The sequence below is a fragment of the Camarhynchus parvulus genome, chromosome 11, assembly GCF_901933205.1.
Source record: "Camarhynchus parvulus chromosome 11, STF_HiC, whole genome shotgun sequence".
In the NCBI taxonomy this organism is placed as follows: Eukaryota; Metazoa; Chordata; class Aves; order Passeriformes; family Thraupidae; genus Camarhynchus; species Camarhynchus parvulus.
In genome coordinates, this window is record NC_044581.1 from 7,576,872 (window position 1) to 7,591,042 (window position 14,171).

The 14,171-nt window shown below is 50.0% G+C and overlaps 1 protein-coding gene across 1 annotated transcript in view; it reads left to right on the forward strand.

Moving 5' to 3' along the window:
* HYDIN (HYDIN axonemal central pair apparatus protein) overlaps positions 1 to 14,171 on the forward strand; it is a 53,650-nt gene that overhangs the window by 34,691 nt on the left and 4,788 nt on the right. Inside the window, exons 10-16 of the mRNA XM_030956359.1 lie at positions 480 to 547; positions 675 to 691; positions 2,798 to 3,036; positions 3,349 to 3,604; positions 4,581 to 4,724; positions 4,892 to 5,035; positions 5,531 to 5,632. Of these exons, the coding sequence (XP_030812219.1) occupies positions 480 to 547; positions 675 to 691; positions 2,798 to 3,036; positions 3,349 to 3,604; positions 4,581 to 4,724; positions 4,892 to 5,035; positions 5,531 to 5,632 (970 nt within the window). The remainder of the gene's footprint in view (positions 1 to 479; positions 548 to 674; positions 692 to 2,797; positions 3,037 to 3,348; positions 3,605 to 4,580; positions 4,725 to 4,891; positions 5,036 to 5,530; positions 5,633 to 14,171) is intronic.

A 14,171-nucleotide genomic window follows, 5' to 3' on the forward strand; every position in this document is an offset into this window, starting at 1 on the left:
TAATAATCCATGCCAGATGGGCAGCAGCAGCCTCAGCTCAGCTCTCACGGCCATGCTGTGGGGGACAAGCTGTGCTCCCAGCTCCTGTGCACAGAGTGCTCTGGTGCCTCCTTTGCACAGCCAGCAAAGGGTTGATGTGGGAGTCACGGAACTGCAGCAGGAGCTGTCCCAAGGACTTGAGCATCTATCAGCTGCTGAGCACTTTGCTTTGGCTGCCTCCTGCCCACATGGGTGCTGTGCTGAGCACGGGGTGCTGGGGTGATTTGAAACCCAGGGTGGCTCTGACAGCAGCTTTTACCCACCCTCTCCCTAAGGACACTGAACCCTTTGTGATTCCCTTTAACAGAGGCACTGCCTCCCTGCCTTTGTCCACCCTCTGCCTAGGGACACCCGAACCCTTTGTGATTCCCTTTAACAGAGGCACTGCCTCCCTGCCTTTGTCCACCCTCTGCCTAGGACACCCTTTTCAACTCTCCCAGGGGCTCCGTGATGGGACCCACTTTCCATTTTGATGTGTCCGCCCTGCACTTCGGTGACATGGCCTTTGGTGAGTGTGCCCTGGGCTGGCACCACAGTGTCAGAGCTTGGTGTGGTGCTGAAACGGAGCACTTGAACATAAGAGCATTCATCACTCGTGTTCCTCCACCACAGCCTCTTCAGGGTGTTCATTCCAGGGCTGCTGGTGCCTCAGGTACCCTTTTGCCATCATGAGATCCAACAGGACCAAAGGAGTAAAAAGTCAGCATCACTGTTTGGCCACTTCTTGTTTGCCTTTTAGTTAGTGGCACAATAAAGAAAGGCACCAGGCAGGAATAAGGTTCTGTAATGGCAGATTCATCCTGCTTAATCTGATTTCATTGCTAAGGTTTCTTCAGCTGGGGGCAGCTGTTTTATCTTTGTTTCTTTTTAACTGGGTCATGCTCCCTGCCAATGCCATTCAAACCTGATGCATGCAGTAAAAAGCTCAGGCTGTGCCTGCATTTGCCCCAACTGGGTGTGTTAAAGACTCTTGTACCAGTCACGATGTTTCAGATCCACTGCAATTTAGAGCCCCGCTATAACAAAGCAGTCACTAATCAAGCACTGGGTTTTATTACACCAGCACGATTTTTGATTCTGTCATGTCTCCACAAATCAGGCTGTGAGATATTGCCAAGCCATGTATAAAATTTTTTTTTTTTTTGGGTATTTGTGTCATTTTCTTAGGTTTTGCTTCGCACCTTGAAGTGTTGCCTGTTTAACACCTCCCTGACACCCACTTGGCGCTCTTTCTCCTTCCTGGGGTGGCTCGGGAGTGCCCAGTGTTGACAGCTCTACTCAGATAGGCAGACCCAGCATCCCGTCTTGGAGGAAGAAAGCTCAAGGTCTGTGGAGGCCAAGGGAATTTACCATAAGTCCCCACAGAGGGACCGTCCGTGCGCTGGGATCCCAGGATATCAAGGTATGGGAAGAGTCCAGCTGCTGGGGCTGAAGCTTCACTGCAGTGTGGCAGGGCTTTAGCTCTGTGCCAGCTTTGAGCATGCTGGGAGTGAGAGATCTGCACTCCTGGGAGGCCTCTGCTAGCTGGGTTACCCGGGATGTTCCTCAGGGAGCACTGTTATGTTTCCAAAATCATACACTGAGATCAATACCAATGGTCATGTCCTGAAGGCATTCTTGTGTTTTTGAGAGCAATTTCCTTGATTGCAAGTGGGCAGAGGAAGGATGAAAACAGAAGGTTGCTGTTAAAGAGAGACATATCATTGTAGAAAGCAGTTTTCTTTTCTTCCTGGTCTTGTTTCTCGTCTCCTGGGCAGCAGATGAGTTGTATTCACTGCAGGAATCTTCAGTGGGGACAGAAAATGCTCTGCAGCCATGAACTGCCCAGCATGTGCTGGGCCACACTCTGCCCTCAGCTTCCTGCTGTAAGGCTGGACTCGTTCCATTCAAGACAACAGACTTCTTCTGCATTCATGTGATTGTAGTCAGGTGGAAAACTGGTCCCTTAATTTGAATACAGTAGTGAGTAGAGCATTAGTTTAGTAGTACTGGGGAGGGATGGGGGGAAGGGATGATCTGTGAGAGACTTGCAGATAGGCTTGGGAGGAGTTTTTTCTTCTTCATGTTGGGTGGGTTGAACTTCTAGAGCTGGTTAAAGCCAACCCTGAACTGTGGACTTGTTTGAGTTTGTGGATAAAGCATCAGGTGTTGTGTGAGAGTCCAGGCTCAGCCTCCTGGGCTGAGGAGGAGTGAGGTGAATTTTCCTCTTGCTGCTTCTCCAGCTGTTTGGGGGATAAATGTAAACTTCCTTTAGCGGGTGTTGAGAAGCACTGATGGCCCCTTGGGAAAGGAGATTTGGGATTTTGCTCAGCTGGCTTTGCAGAGTCATTCTGCAGGCTCTCAGCAGTGTCCTGCAGCTGTGTGGCTGCTGGGCTGGGATTTGAGCAGTCCTGCCTTCCTCCGGCCGTGAGCCTTTGTGCACACCCAGCTCTGCTGCCGGGAAGCCAGCAGGGAGTAAACAGCTTCCCTTGGCAAGCACTCCAAAGAGAGCTGGCAGGGGGAATTGCCTTCTCCTGAGGAGGAGCATCCCTTGGGTTGAGCAAAACGGGGCTCATGACCCGAGTCTGTTAAAGGAAGGTAAAATACAGGTTGTGTAAGCTCTTGGGGAGTTGCTGTGCTGGACACCATAGCTTACATTTAGGGAAATTAAACGTTTATGGTTTTTATACTCATCTCTTTAGCCTTCCTGTTTCCTGCACCTCACAGCAGAGCGGGGTCCATGGCTTCCATCTGACTTTGTGTTTGGCTTGTCCTACAGGCTGGGAAAGGTTCCTGCTGGAGGATTGAGCCCAGCAAAGGAGTGGTCCCCCCTAATTCTGAGGTGTCCGTGGCTGTCATAGCAAACCTGAATGACACAGTGAAATTCCAGGAGAAGGTGAAGGTGTTCATTGAGAACAGCCCTGTGACCATCGTCTCCCTACAGGCTGTGGGCATTGGCACCACAGTTGTCACGGACAAACCTCTCGTTCCGAAGCTCGACTTGAAGTCCTGCTTCAGGTAGGAGACTCTAGAAACTTCCGCATCTCCTGTGTGTTCAGCAAGGAACAATTTTTCCATAGTCCTTCAGACTAGATCTTCTTCAGTACTCAAGGTCCTAGCTCTGTTTCCATGAAGCCATAGGAATTAATTTAGAAATATGTCATCTGAGAGTTGCTAGATATCCTGGAAAGCCACAGAAATGGAAAAGAACTTTGAGTGCAGTGGGGGCAGAGTGTGCAGTCAGGGAATGCCATCAGGGTGAAGCTGAAGCTGAGTGATGCCAGGGAAATAACAGCTCCCATGACATTTTCCATCTCTCTTCTCTTCTAGCTTTAGTCGCTGCTTTTACCACTTCCAGCTGACAAACAAAGGCCGCCGCATCCAGCGGCTGTACTGGAGCACAGAGGGGTTCCACACCTTCCACCGCAGCTCTCGGGCCCCTGCCCCCACTGGCACCAAGGGCAAAGGTGCTCCCCAAATCCCCAGGCCTGGCAGCCCCGTGTTCAAGCTGTCACCAATGCAGGTGGAGCTGAGGCCGGGCCAGACGGTGGACATGATGCTGGAAGGCTGCTCCAGCACTGTCCAGGTGAGGCCCCTGCCAAGGGCTGAGCCTTCCCCATCCCCTTCTTCTGCAGCCCCTTGACATTTGCCTGGCACAAGGAGCAAGTGACTTCAAGAAACTGTTTTAAGGCCAGTTGCTTTCCTTGCTGGCCACCATCAGTTGCTAAGGCTCTTTTGTGTTTCCCTAACTACCATAAACCCAACTTGCTGATCCCAAAATACAGGCTGAAGGAAGTACTGTTCCTCTGGGCAAACAGGGCTTACCTGTGTCATGTGCTGAGGCAGAAAGGAAGAGCAGAGAAAAGAAGTTGCACTTAGACTAGAAGCCCAGGCAGGAAGCAAATTAAACTACTGTCAAGTGCTTTTTCTGAGGGAAAAACCCTTTACCCAGGGAGTAAAACAAAAGCCCTGGGGATGCCAGGAGTGTCTGGGAGCAGCATTGCTTTTCCTCTGAAGACAAACATAGGCACAAGGCTGCTCTAGCTATGAGTCCTGGAGAGGGGAACCACAGTGTGCCAGCTCTAATGATCAGTGCGATGTCCATCCAGGCAGGAAACTGTTCCCAGGGATCATCAGAATTGACAATTTGACTTTGGTCAACTTTTCTGTTACTGCTTGCCCCAGTCTCTCAGCCACCCCTGGTGTCCCAGGGGCAGCCAGGTTTTGCAGCACCCCTGGAGAGCAACTCAGATGGGGAGATTTTAGCAGAGTCTGGGAGTGTTCCCCTACCTGGACCTTTCTTTCCAGGGCAAATGAAACTCTGCAGAGAAGCTGCCAGCTAAGTCTGGTATGCATTCCCTGGCTCCAGGACCCCTGGGCACAGATAGTTAGAATAAATAGGTGGCAGCACAGAAAGAAAAGAGAGCTGTTGAGGAGAGCAGAGATTAATTACAGTCCCTAATAATAAGTGACAGGAATGGGGCCCATGGGTGGGTGGCAAGCCAGTGTGGGGTGTTGGGCCTGCCAGCACACACTGGGAGACAAGGGAATCTTGTGTGCAGGAGGTGAAGGAGCAGCTGGTGTGTCACGCTGTGGTGGGGAAAGAGACAACAAAGAAACAGATCCTGCAAGTGGATGTCATCTGCAACTTCATTTGCCCTGAAGTGCAAATATCCCCCAGAGCCATCGCTTTCCGTGTGGAAAAGGTAAAGTCACCGGATTGCATCCTGGCATTTAAAGGTGTAACTCCTAAATTGGCTGGAAGTAAATAGAAATATATGCACTTCTGGGGCTGAAAAATGTGAAATGCATTGGAAGGGGAAGGAGGTGTATGGCACTTGAGGTTGTTTTCCCTTGTCTCCTGTTTCTGTAGAAACCCAGTGATGTCCTGACACTGCAGTACCAGCCGCTGACATTAAAAAACACCAGCTCCCTGCCATTCAGCATTGTGCTGGACTTGGAGCAGCCCTTCCAGATCTGCAATGTGAAGCGGAAGCCCCTCCCTGCAAATTCCCAGGTGAGCTTCTGTGGGCTTGCTCAGTGGGGTTTGAGGAGGAGGGATGTGATGGTGCACTTCTGTTGGGAGCTCCTCAAGTTGAGAAGTTTATTCTGTAGCATCAGCAGTGGGCTGGCCTGAGCTGCATCAGCAAAGCTCCTGAAGGAATCAAAATCTTATCTGAATTGGTAAAATCCATGCTGGCTCTAAAACATGAGGAGAGGGGAGCAGGGGAGCAGGAAAGCAGATCGAGGCAAGCCATGCAGTAAAGGTGTCTCCTGGAAAGCATGCCAGCTCTCCAGCAGCCACCCCCTTGGATTGGGGCTGAGCACAGGAACGGGAGCCTGAGGGATCCTGGACTGGACTGTGGTGCCTGCAGTCAGAGCCCTGCTGCAGAGAGATGAACCATGAACTGAGAAGCCCATGCTGGGGTCACTTGGAGCATTTACTGTTTCCTGCTGTCAGACCTTGGGACATCATCCCACAGGTGATTAATTACTGCTCATCTCCTTGCAGCCTTTGAGAGTGGATGTAGGGAAGGAACTTCATCTCTGCATCCGGTTTAACCCAGCTTATAAGAACAATATGATCAGCTGGGTGGTAAAGAAGGTTCTCAGGGTGAGCTTCATGGAGCATCCTCATGTGGAGAAGATCCCTGTTCAGGGAGAAGTCTACTTCCCAAATCTCCACCTCCCGACCAAGGCCATGGACTTTGGCTGCATCATAAATGACACTGAACACCTGCTCTGCATGTTAATTAAACAGGAATGTATTTTCCCTGGGTCCCTCAGCAGCCACCATGTGATTGTGCGTGGCAGAGCTGCAAATGAAGATGGTCTCCAAGCTATTAACACCTCAAATTGCTCATCAAGAGCCCAGCAGAAGGGCAGCATGTCAGATATTATTTCTGGTCCACATTAAGCACTGTTGGTATTCTAAGTGATCAGAATTAACTAATTCAGTCTGACGCCAAGGGAATCAGGTATCAAGAGTGAGGAAGGTGAGATCAGTAGAACTGAAGCATCCATACATCCAACCTTGCTGCAGCCCATCAGCAGAGCCTTCCAGCATCCATCAGACACACACAGTAATTTTGGCCAGGGGAGAAAAATGGGGTTTTTCCTACCTGGATTAGACTCTTGTGTGCTTAGATTCTACTTTCTTCCAGCAGTTCAAGCCGTTTTTTCCTCCTCACTCTCTAGTCCCTACTGCTGCTTAGAGGTAGAAGCAGCAGAGTCCAGCTGTTGTTGTGTGGTTGGACATGCCCAATCCATGCACATTCTCTGACACTGTGGAGCCATGAGTCCCCTGTGGTTACTCTTTGTCTACATGGTTAGAGACAGACTGATAACTGGCTCTCTTTGCCCCTTGGTTGTTTGATAGCTCAAAGATGAGTTAAGCCTTTGCACCAAGAGGTTTTCTGTAGCATGGAATGGATCTTTAGAATCTCCCCACAGGAAATACTAAATCTGGAGTCCAATTCAAACATTTTGCCCTATTTTTTACCTTCAAGATTTCTTCTTGAAAGACTAATTTGTCCCATTTCTAAGGCCAGTAACCATCTCCTCAGCTTTCTTTGGGCTTCCCCTCAAAAGGAAGATATTCAATACAAAGGATATTCTTAGAGACCTGTGACAGAGGCTGCAAAAGGCTCATCCCCAAATGTAGCTTTTCTCTAGAGCTTTCATCCTTTATTCAGGACCCATGTTTTGTCATCTGCATTGATCATTGCTGTTCCTGCATCACCTCTTTGTCCCCTCTGTGCAAGATATGTTCCCTCTCTGGGGCAGAGCTAACAGGCACACACACATGAACAGTCCATGTGCCAGGATGGATCAGCAGGGAGCTCTGCACCTCCGTGGCACATGTCAAACCACCTTCATGTGTTGATCTGACATCTCTGGTCAGTGGGAACATCTTGGCTACAGATCCAGGGTAATGAATTGCCAGTAGATTCTTTGAGAATAGGATTTGTTGAGCTAAACATGTAGAAATCCCATTCAGGATTTTCTTGGCCAAAATTTGTGAACAGGAGCCTTTCTCTTCCCAAGTGGTTCTTCCTACAGCATTAGTGATTTCTCCTGTCTCTGTCATCTCTCATTGCATGTCCCCAGGCAGGTGTCACTGCAGGGACCCTGCCAGCCAGATCCCAGCCTTGGTGCTGACCAGAAAAACCAATTCTGTGTTATAGTTGATAGGATTTTGCTTTGTTGTTTTTATAACAAAGAAGAAATGGAAAATGCGGACAGTGAAAAAGAGTGCAAGGCAGAAATCTGACAGCAGTGCTCTGTCAGCCACTGGTGGGGAGAGGCAGCAGGAACATTGGGAACATCCATCAGAAAATACATTTATCCCCCATGACCCTGGTGCTGGGGAGCTCAGACGAGGGACAGTAGTGCCCACCCCCTTCTTGCCCCTGGTCCTCTCAGCTCCTTAGACCCCTATGTTTTGGGCTTTGGTAGCCTCACAGGAGCTATTTCCCTGCTTAAATCCCCTGGGTAACTTAGAAAAGCTGAATTGTGAAGGAAAGACTCTCCTGGTGTGTCCCTCAGCTGCAGGAGGTTTAGCAGCAGCAGAGCAGTGGTTTGCTCAGTGTAACAGAGAAGTTGTTTCCTATTTCTCAGAGTTGGAGGCTCTTGGAGCAAGTGCTGGGTGCTGGGCAGGGATCACTTCTGGGGTGGCCACATGACTGCCAAGAACAGCTTGCAGAGAGTCTCATAGGCATAGGCACTGAGGAGCTGAAGCAAAAGAGACTTGAAAATTTGCTATTTGCTTCATTCAGACAGAATGAAAAGTAAGATCCTCACCATGGAGAGGGTTGTGTTGTTACCAAGTCTGTAGTAGAGACAAAAAGCTGGACGTGAGATGTGGGACAGTGATGCTTTGTTGGGACAAAGATGAGTGGTGATCGTTTCCTATGTTCAGTGTGTCTGTGGACTTCTTTTGTACCTTCAGCATAGTGATAGTCACCATGCACCTTCCATCTCTCTGCTTCTTCTAGCATGGTGCTGCTCTTTTCCCAGCTCTCTGGCTGGCAAGTCATCCAGCCTGCCCCCAGGCCTGGGCATGGCACCTTCTGGTTGAGCTCTTGGGAGCACTACAGCACGTTTGAGGCAGCTTCTTCTGTCTCAGGGCTGGTACCCACAGTCACACACCTGGAGGACTTTGACTCGAGACATTGCAAGGGAAGCTGGAGACCAGAACAGCTGCATGGGAGTCACTTTAACTCTCACACTTGGGTTTGGGTAGCCTCAGCCACCTCCTTCGTGTGGGGGTTGGGGTAGATTGTTTTTCTGTTGTAATCTTAAGGTGTTCCTTATTGTGAGTTTATAGTGGTTTGTTCCATGTATCCCGTTCAGTTTCCTCAATGGTTTTGCCCTGAAGTTGTTTACTGCTATTTTCCCACCTAATCTTATGTCAGTCCCCTGTCAACCTCCCTGATTTCCAGACCCTTCCCTGCCAATCCTGGAAGTACTGCCCTCTTCCCTTATTCATCAAATTTAACCCCACCCCTTTCTCTAGAACCTTCCTTGTCTATCACCCTTCCCTCAAAGTTCCATTGGTGTGCCAAGCCTGATCTTCTCCCATGTTATCCCCTATTGGTTACCTGGAATCTGATCCCTGCCCTATGTTCCTCCCCTGCTGTTCTACTACTGGTTATCTTCCCCTAGTACCCTCCCCTGTGCTTAAGTTTCTGTTACCCTGTTGGAGCTTTGTCGTTTGTCCTTGGAATTTCTTGGAGATTAAGGCCTCTTGAGAATTTATACAAGTGGGACCTCTGGTCTCCTTTGTTCTGGCTTCCTTTACTCAGGATTCCTATCAGCAGCTGCACAGAGCAGCTTTGCTGCCTCCAGGAGTTGGGCAGCCCTGCTCTGCTGCCACCCAAACCAACCCGAGGGGCAGAGAGGGGGCATCCACTCTTGGCACGGGCCAGGAGGTGAGGGCTAGCCAGAGGATCACCAGGCAACTGCCCATGTCAGAGAGTGGCAGAACCTAAGAGCTGTCATTCCTCACTGGACTGGGTTTTGGAGGAGTGAATTGAGGGTACTGAAAGTAAAGGAGAAAGCATTGCCTAGGGGAAAAGCACTGTAATCCCAAGTGCTGGCAGGTGCTTAACTATCTGCCTGGCTTTGTACTGTGCCATCAGGACTAAGCCTGAGAGATGTTCATCTGTCATTCATGCGCGGATTAAGCTGGGGGATATTGGGTGGGAATTGCCTTCTGATTTTGGAGCCAGTCAACAAATGCTCAGCAAACATTCTTCTTGCTCTGCCAGCACTGTCCAGCTGCAAATCTGGGAAGCAGCCTGTTTTCAGGGCTAGTTGATTTGGCAGGTGAATTGTTACACGCTCGTTAGCAGAGTGCGGCTTCCATGGGCACCATCCGGCTGTCTAGATCAACCAAGACCTTCTCTGGGCTCTGATGAGCGTTGGCATCAGGGATTCAGTGTTCAGTTCATCCTGCAGCACCACTTCTGTTTTTGAAAAGTGGCCCCCTGAGCACTTTCACTCCACGGCGTGACTCCATGCCAGCGAGCCAGCCCCCTCATCCATTAGATGGTTGAGAATAGGTGGAGATTGTTTCAGCCCCAAGACCTCTAATAATTCGCTTTACCGGGTAAAACTGCCCATTGCCAAGTGCCAGCTATCCCAGTTGCCTCCTGAAGCTTTGGAGGGAACCAGCTACTAGATGGTTCGATTAGTCTTTCACCCCTAGACGTGGGTCAGGCAACCGATTTGCATGTCAGGACCGCTGTGGACCTCCACCAGAAGTTCCTCTGGCTTCGCCCTCCCCAGGCATAGTTCACCATCTTTTGTGGTGAATGATGTCAGCCCACATTCATGTGTTGAAGCAAACAAAAAAGCACAGACGCTCACACTCCACCTCCCTGGCCCTACGAGGGGGCTGCGGGCAAGACCTGGGATCCCACCTCAGCCAGCCCTCGCCCTCATCGTGCCGTGGGCTTTCAACAAAGAGCACTGGGCAGAAATCACATTGCGTCAACACCCGCCTCGGGCCTTCGTGATGTTTGTTTTCATTAAACATTTGGATTTCCCTGGTCCTCACCAGTTCCAAGCCAGCTCCTAGGCACCAGCCGAGGTGGGGCACCGGCCTGGGACCCCCTGGGGACCTATCCCTGCATGAACTGCTCGGCTGACCCTGCTGGCTTCTGCCCTTGCTTTCTGCACATCTTCATTGGCCAAGGCTCACAGGGGGAGCCCAAGGTACATGGGCTCTGCAAAGGACATCCCTCTCCCGGTCCAAGCCATTCTGTCAGGGCTGCCTGGATGGCTCCTGCATGTATTCCCTCTGGGCAGGAGGGGCAAGAGGTGCAGGAGGCTCCTGTACAGCGCTTTATTGTTTATGAAACAAAACATTGATGTTCCTTTTTGGTTTGTTGGTAGGAACAGCCCTCACTGAATGTGTCAGTGATGGGTAAGATGACATAATCTCCCAGACCTCATTTCTGTTAATTTTTCCATGTTTTCTCACCCTTCATTCTTTTCCTGCTTCCTGCAAGCTGTGCTTTGAACAGCTTTCCCAAGAGAAAATCCATCTGAACCCCTGGCACAGCTCTGCCAAAAATTACCATTTCTAGTATGGCTGTGTTCTTTTCTGGTGTCTCCCTGTCTTCACAGGGTAGCTGAGAAATCTTTAAACTCTTAGAAGAGGCTCAAGCCCCTTGTGGTAAATTTGAATCCAGGTGCCAAATCTTTACATGTTTTTTAGTGTAAGTCTGCACTGGGGATGTTTGTGCTGATTCCTTCCAGCCCAATGTGGTTCCTAGACAGGGAGCACAATCTAAAACTAAATCTTATGATGAGGAGCATCACCCAGATGCTCCTTGAACTCTGACAGATTACTGTGTATTGCCTTTGCCAACTCAGAGAACTGGTAGCAGTTGGATTAAGGTGTGGGGACTTTGGGATGTTAGAGATGTGTCACCATTCATCTGTGTGCCCTGACTGCGACAGGGAGGCAGCCGGGAGCAGAGCAAAGAGGGCTTCAGCTTCCAGGGAGATTGAATGGGCTTCAGCAAAGAGCAGGGCAGCCACAGAAATTCCTGTCCCAGAAGGTGTGGGATAGAGCGAGGATTGATTTACTCTCCACTGTGTGCTTCATGTAGCAGAGGGAGGTAGGAGTTCCGAGGGGTCAGGCCCCCCAGGGGTCCTCTGGGCCCAGCTGTCATGCCATGCATTTTCTACAGTGCCTGACTCAAAGCTGCCTTTTCAGTGGCTCTGCCCTCAGGAGAGTCATCCTTCTCCTCCACAGGAAACCTTCCCAGCTGGGAGCTTGCTTTGCATGTTCCCCCTCACTGGTAACTGTCACCTCTTTCCTGCCTTGCTGGCCTCTGTCACCACCCACTTGTCCCCAGCTGTCCCCAGTGTCACTTGGACCAGGTCAGTCCCATCTGGTCATCTCTTTTCTCCTCTCCAGGAGCTCTGTGGGACCATGGGACTGTGAGCACATCCTGGGAAGTATGCCTGCCTCGCTCTAGGTAAAACAGAGAGGAATTCTGATGTACCATGTGAGTGACCTTTAACAGTAACTCAGGAGCGATATTAACTCAGCTTTTACATGGGGTAAAAGCCCCTCATGCCCTTAATCTAATTTCTGCTAGGGTGAGGATGCCTGCACCTTCTGGGCAGGAGATGGATGGCAATGCTGGCATACTCAGCAGGGTGGAGCTTCAGTGTCTGATTTATTTTGGGATTTGACCCTAGGAAGTATATTAAACTGGAGCACTTTTTTGTTTGCTTTTCATTTTGTGCTCATTATCGTTGCAGCTTTACCTTCTCTTTCTGTGCCCCATGGTGACCTGCTGCAGAATCCCGTTTGGAGGCTGCGCTGGGCTGGGGCTTCTCTGCCTGCCCGGGATGTGTCTCATCAGCGCGGGCTGGTGGAGACACCTTCTGGGGGTCAGCAGAAGTGGTTCCGACGAGCGGGAACGTTTCCTCTTAGGTGAGGACTTCAGGACGTGCTCTATCATTTCACCTCCCTCCTTTTCTCACGCTGCTCTTGGCCCCATGGAAGGACAGCAGTGCTGGTAGGCAGGGAACCTGCCAGTCATGCTGTGAGCTTGTCCTCAGGGTTCAGCTTTTGAGATCCAGCTTCCCTTTCCTACAGCCTTTGCCCCAAGAAGAGGACTGATTGAGAATCTCTCTCTTTCCATGGCTGGAAGCCTTCTGCTTGCCTGTCAGATCCAACCAGGAACAAGCATCCTGGTGCTCTCAGGTGGTTATGCTCAACCAGTTCTTTGGTTTCCTACTGTTGCCTAATATTGTTAACCCTTGCTGCCATACTATTTGTGTTTTCAAGCTCTCAGCACTTGCCCCCATGAAGACAACTTAAAATCGTGAGTATCCAGATCCTGGTCACAAAGACAGCTGGAACACATCCCTCCACCTTTGCTCTCCCTTGCAGGAATCAATAGTCATCTGTTTGTAGAGTTGATTTTTGAAGTAGCTGCTAAGATTGTAGTTGGTGCATATTTCTTTAAATAGCACCTCTAAATTACAGCTGTCGGGGCTTGTTTAATTTTGAACAAAGACTACAAATTGTATTTCTGTTAGAGCTACTGATTTCTTCAGAAGGACCTTTGGCTCCAGTCTGATTGAGAAGTATTTTTCTGTCTCATAGAGAATCAGGAGCTCACCTGATGCTTATAAATCCCCTGGCTGCTGTGCAAAGCATGAGGAAGGAGAAGATTTAATGGCTTCTGTCATCTGTACAATCAGTGCAAGTCAGAATAACTGCAGTAAAGTCAGTGGAGACTACTTCCAGGGTCATAACTTGTCCAGAGAGGGAAGTTTGGCTGCCTAAGGATGATCTGTACAAGGACCTGCTGTGCCAGCCTGCAGTGCTGATTGTGGCTGGCCCTGGTCCACCTCATCTTGGAGCAAGTGGCTGAGGAGCTTTAGCACCTGCACCCTGAGAAATTGGATGAGCTACATCCCATAGAAATACTCTAGGAGAGGCATGAGCCATGAAGCCTGAGGGGCCTCAGACCCTTCCCTGACTTTTCTTTTTGAGAGTAATGGTCCAGTTGTGGTCTGTGGGTTTCAGCAGGAGCTGTGGGTTCTCAGTGAACTCAAAAATCAAATCTTGCAAACATCCTTGAGCTGTCCATGGCTTGCTCCGAAGTGCCCTTTTAATCAGCATCTGGTTGCCTGAAGGAGAAATTCCAAGTGCATGATATAAGGCTATTTAAATACCTCCTGGGTGTGTGGTCTCTGGTGCTTTGTCCTGGAAAGAGTTGGTGCTTTGTTGGGAGGCTGGTTTCACACAGTACCTTGGCTGTGCCTAATGGGTGGTCCCTGGGGCCTGCTCTAGGGAAGCAGTATCAGCACTTTTGACTGTCCAGGAGTTGGCCTTGATGATCCTTGTGGGTCTTTTCCAACTCAGGATGTTCCATCAAACTGTTGCATTTAATGTGGAAGGGGGTTGGTGGCTTGTGGTGCATGTCCTCAGTGCTGGCAGGGACCTCAGGCACTGTCATTACCTCTCTGTCCTGATGTTGGTGGCTCTTACACAGCCTGAGCTGGCAGGGTCGTGTCATCCCATGTGACTCTTCACATGAGGTATGCAGAAGCAGTGTGATTTCTATCTGCTCTATTTTGGGAGGTGGTTGTGGGAAGTGGTGTAAAGCTGTGTCCTGAGCAGGCTCAGAAACCACCACACAGGCTGAGACTTTTTGTTTTGGTAACATCTCAGAGGCTGGGACCAGTAGATGTCATAGGGCTATCCTGGCCCTTGTAGGAAAGATTCCTTTCTCCCTGGTGTCAATCCACCTGTGCTCCCATTAAATTCCCACATTAATTCCTGGATGCATTTTGTCTTGTGTGGCTGGGTTGGATGAAAGCAACACAGAGTGGTTGACAGTTTGTTGTCAGTCCCTCCAGCTCCACGCTGACCTGCTTCTATCAGGAGGCTTAGTCTCAGCTCCACAGTGCTGGTGGAAGCATTCCACAGCCCTTTGGCCCCTCTTTTGGGATGGGTCCTCTCTGTTCCTTGCCTTCCTCCCTGCAGTCCCAGCCTTGGCCTGGAGTGTTTTCCTATGAAGTGCAAGACATCTCTGTTTCTGAGGAAGTTTCTTTTAAAACCAGCCCTAGGAGGTCACAGGACATCCTAGAAACAAGTGGGACATCCACAACTT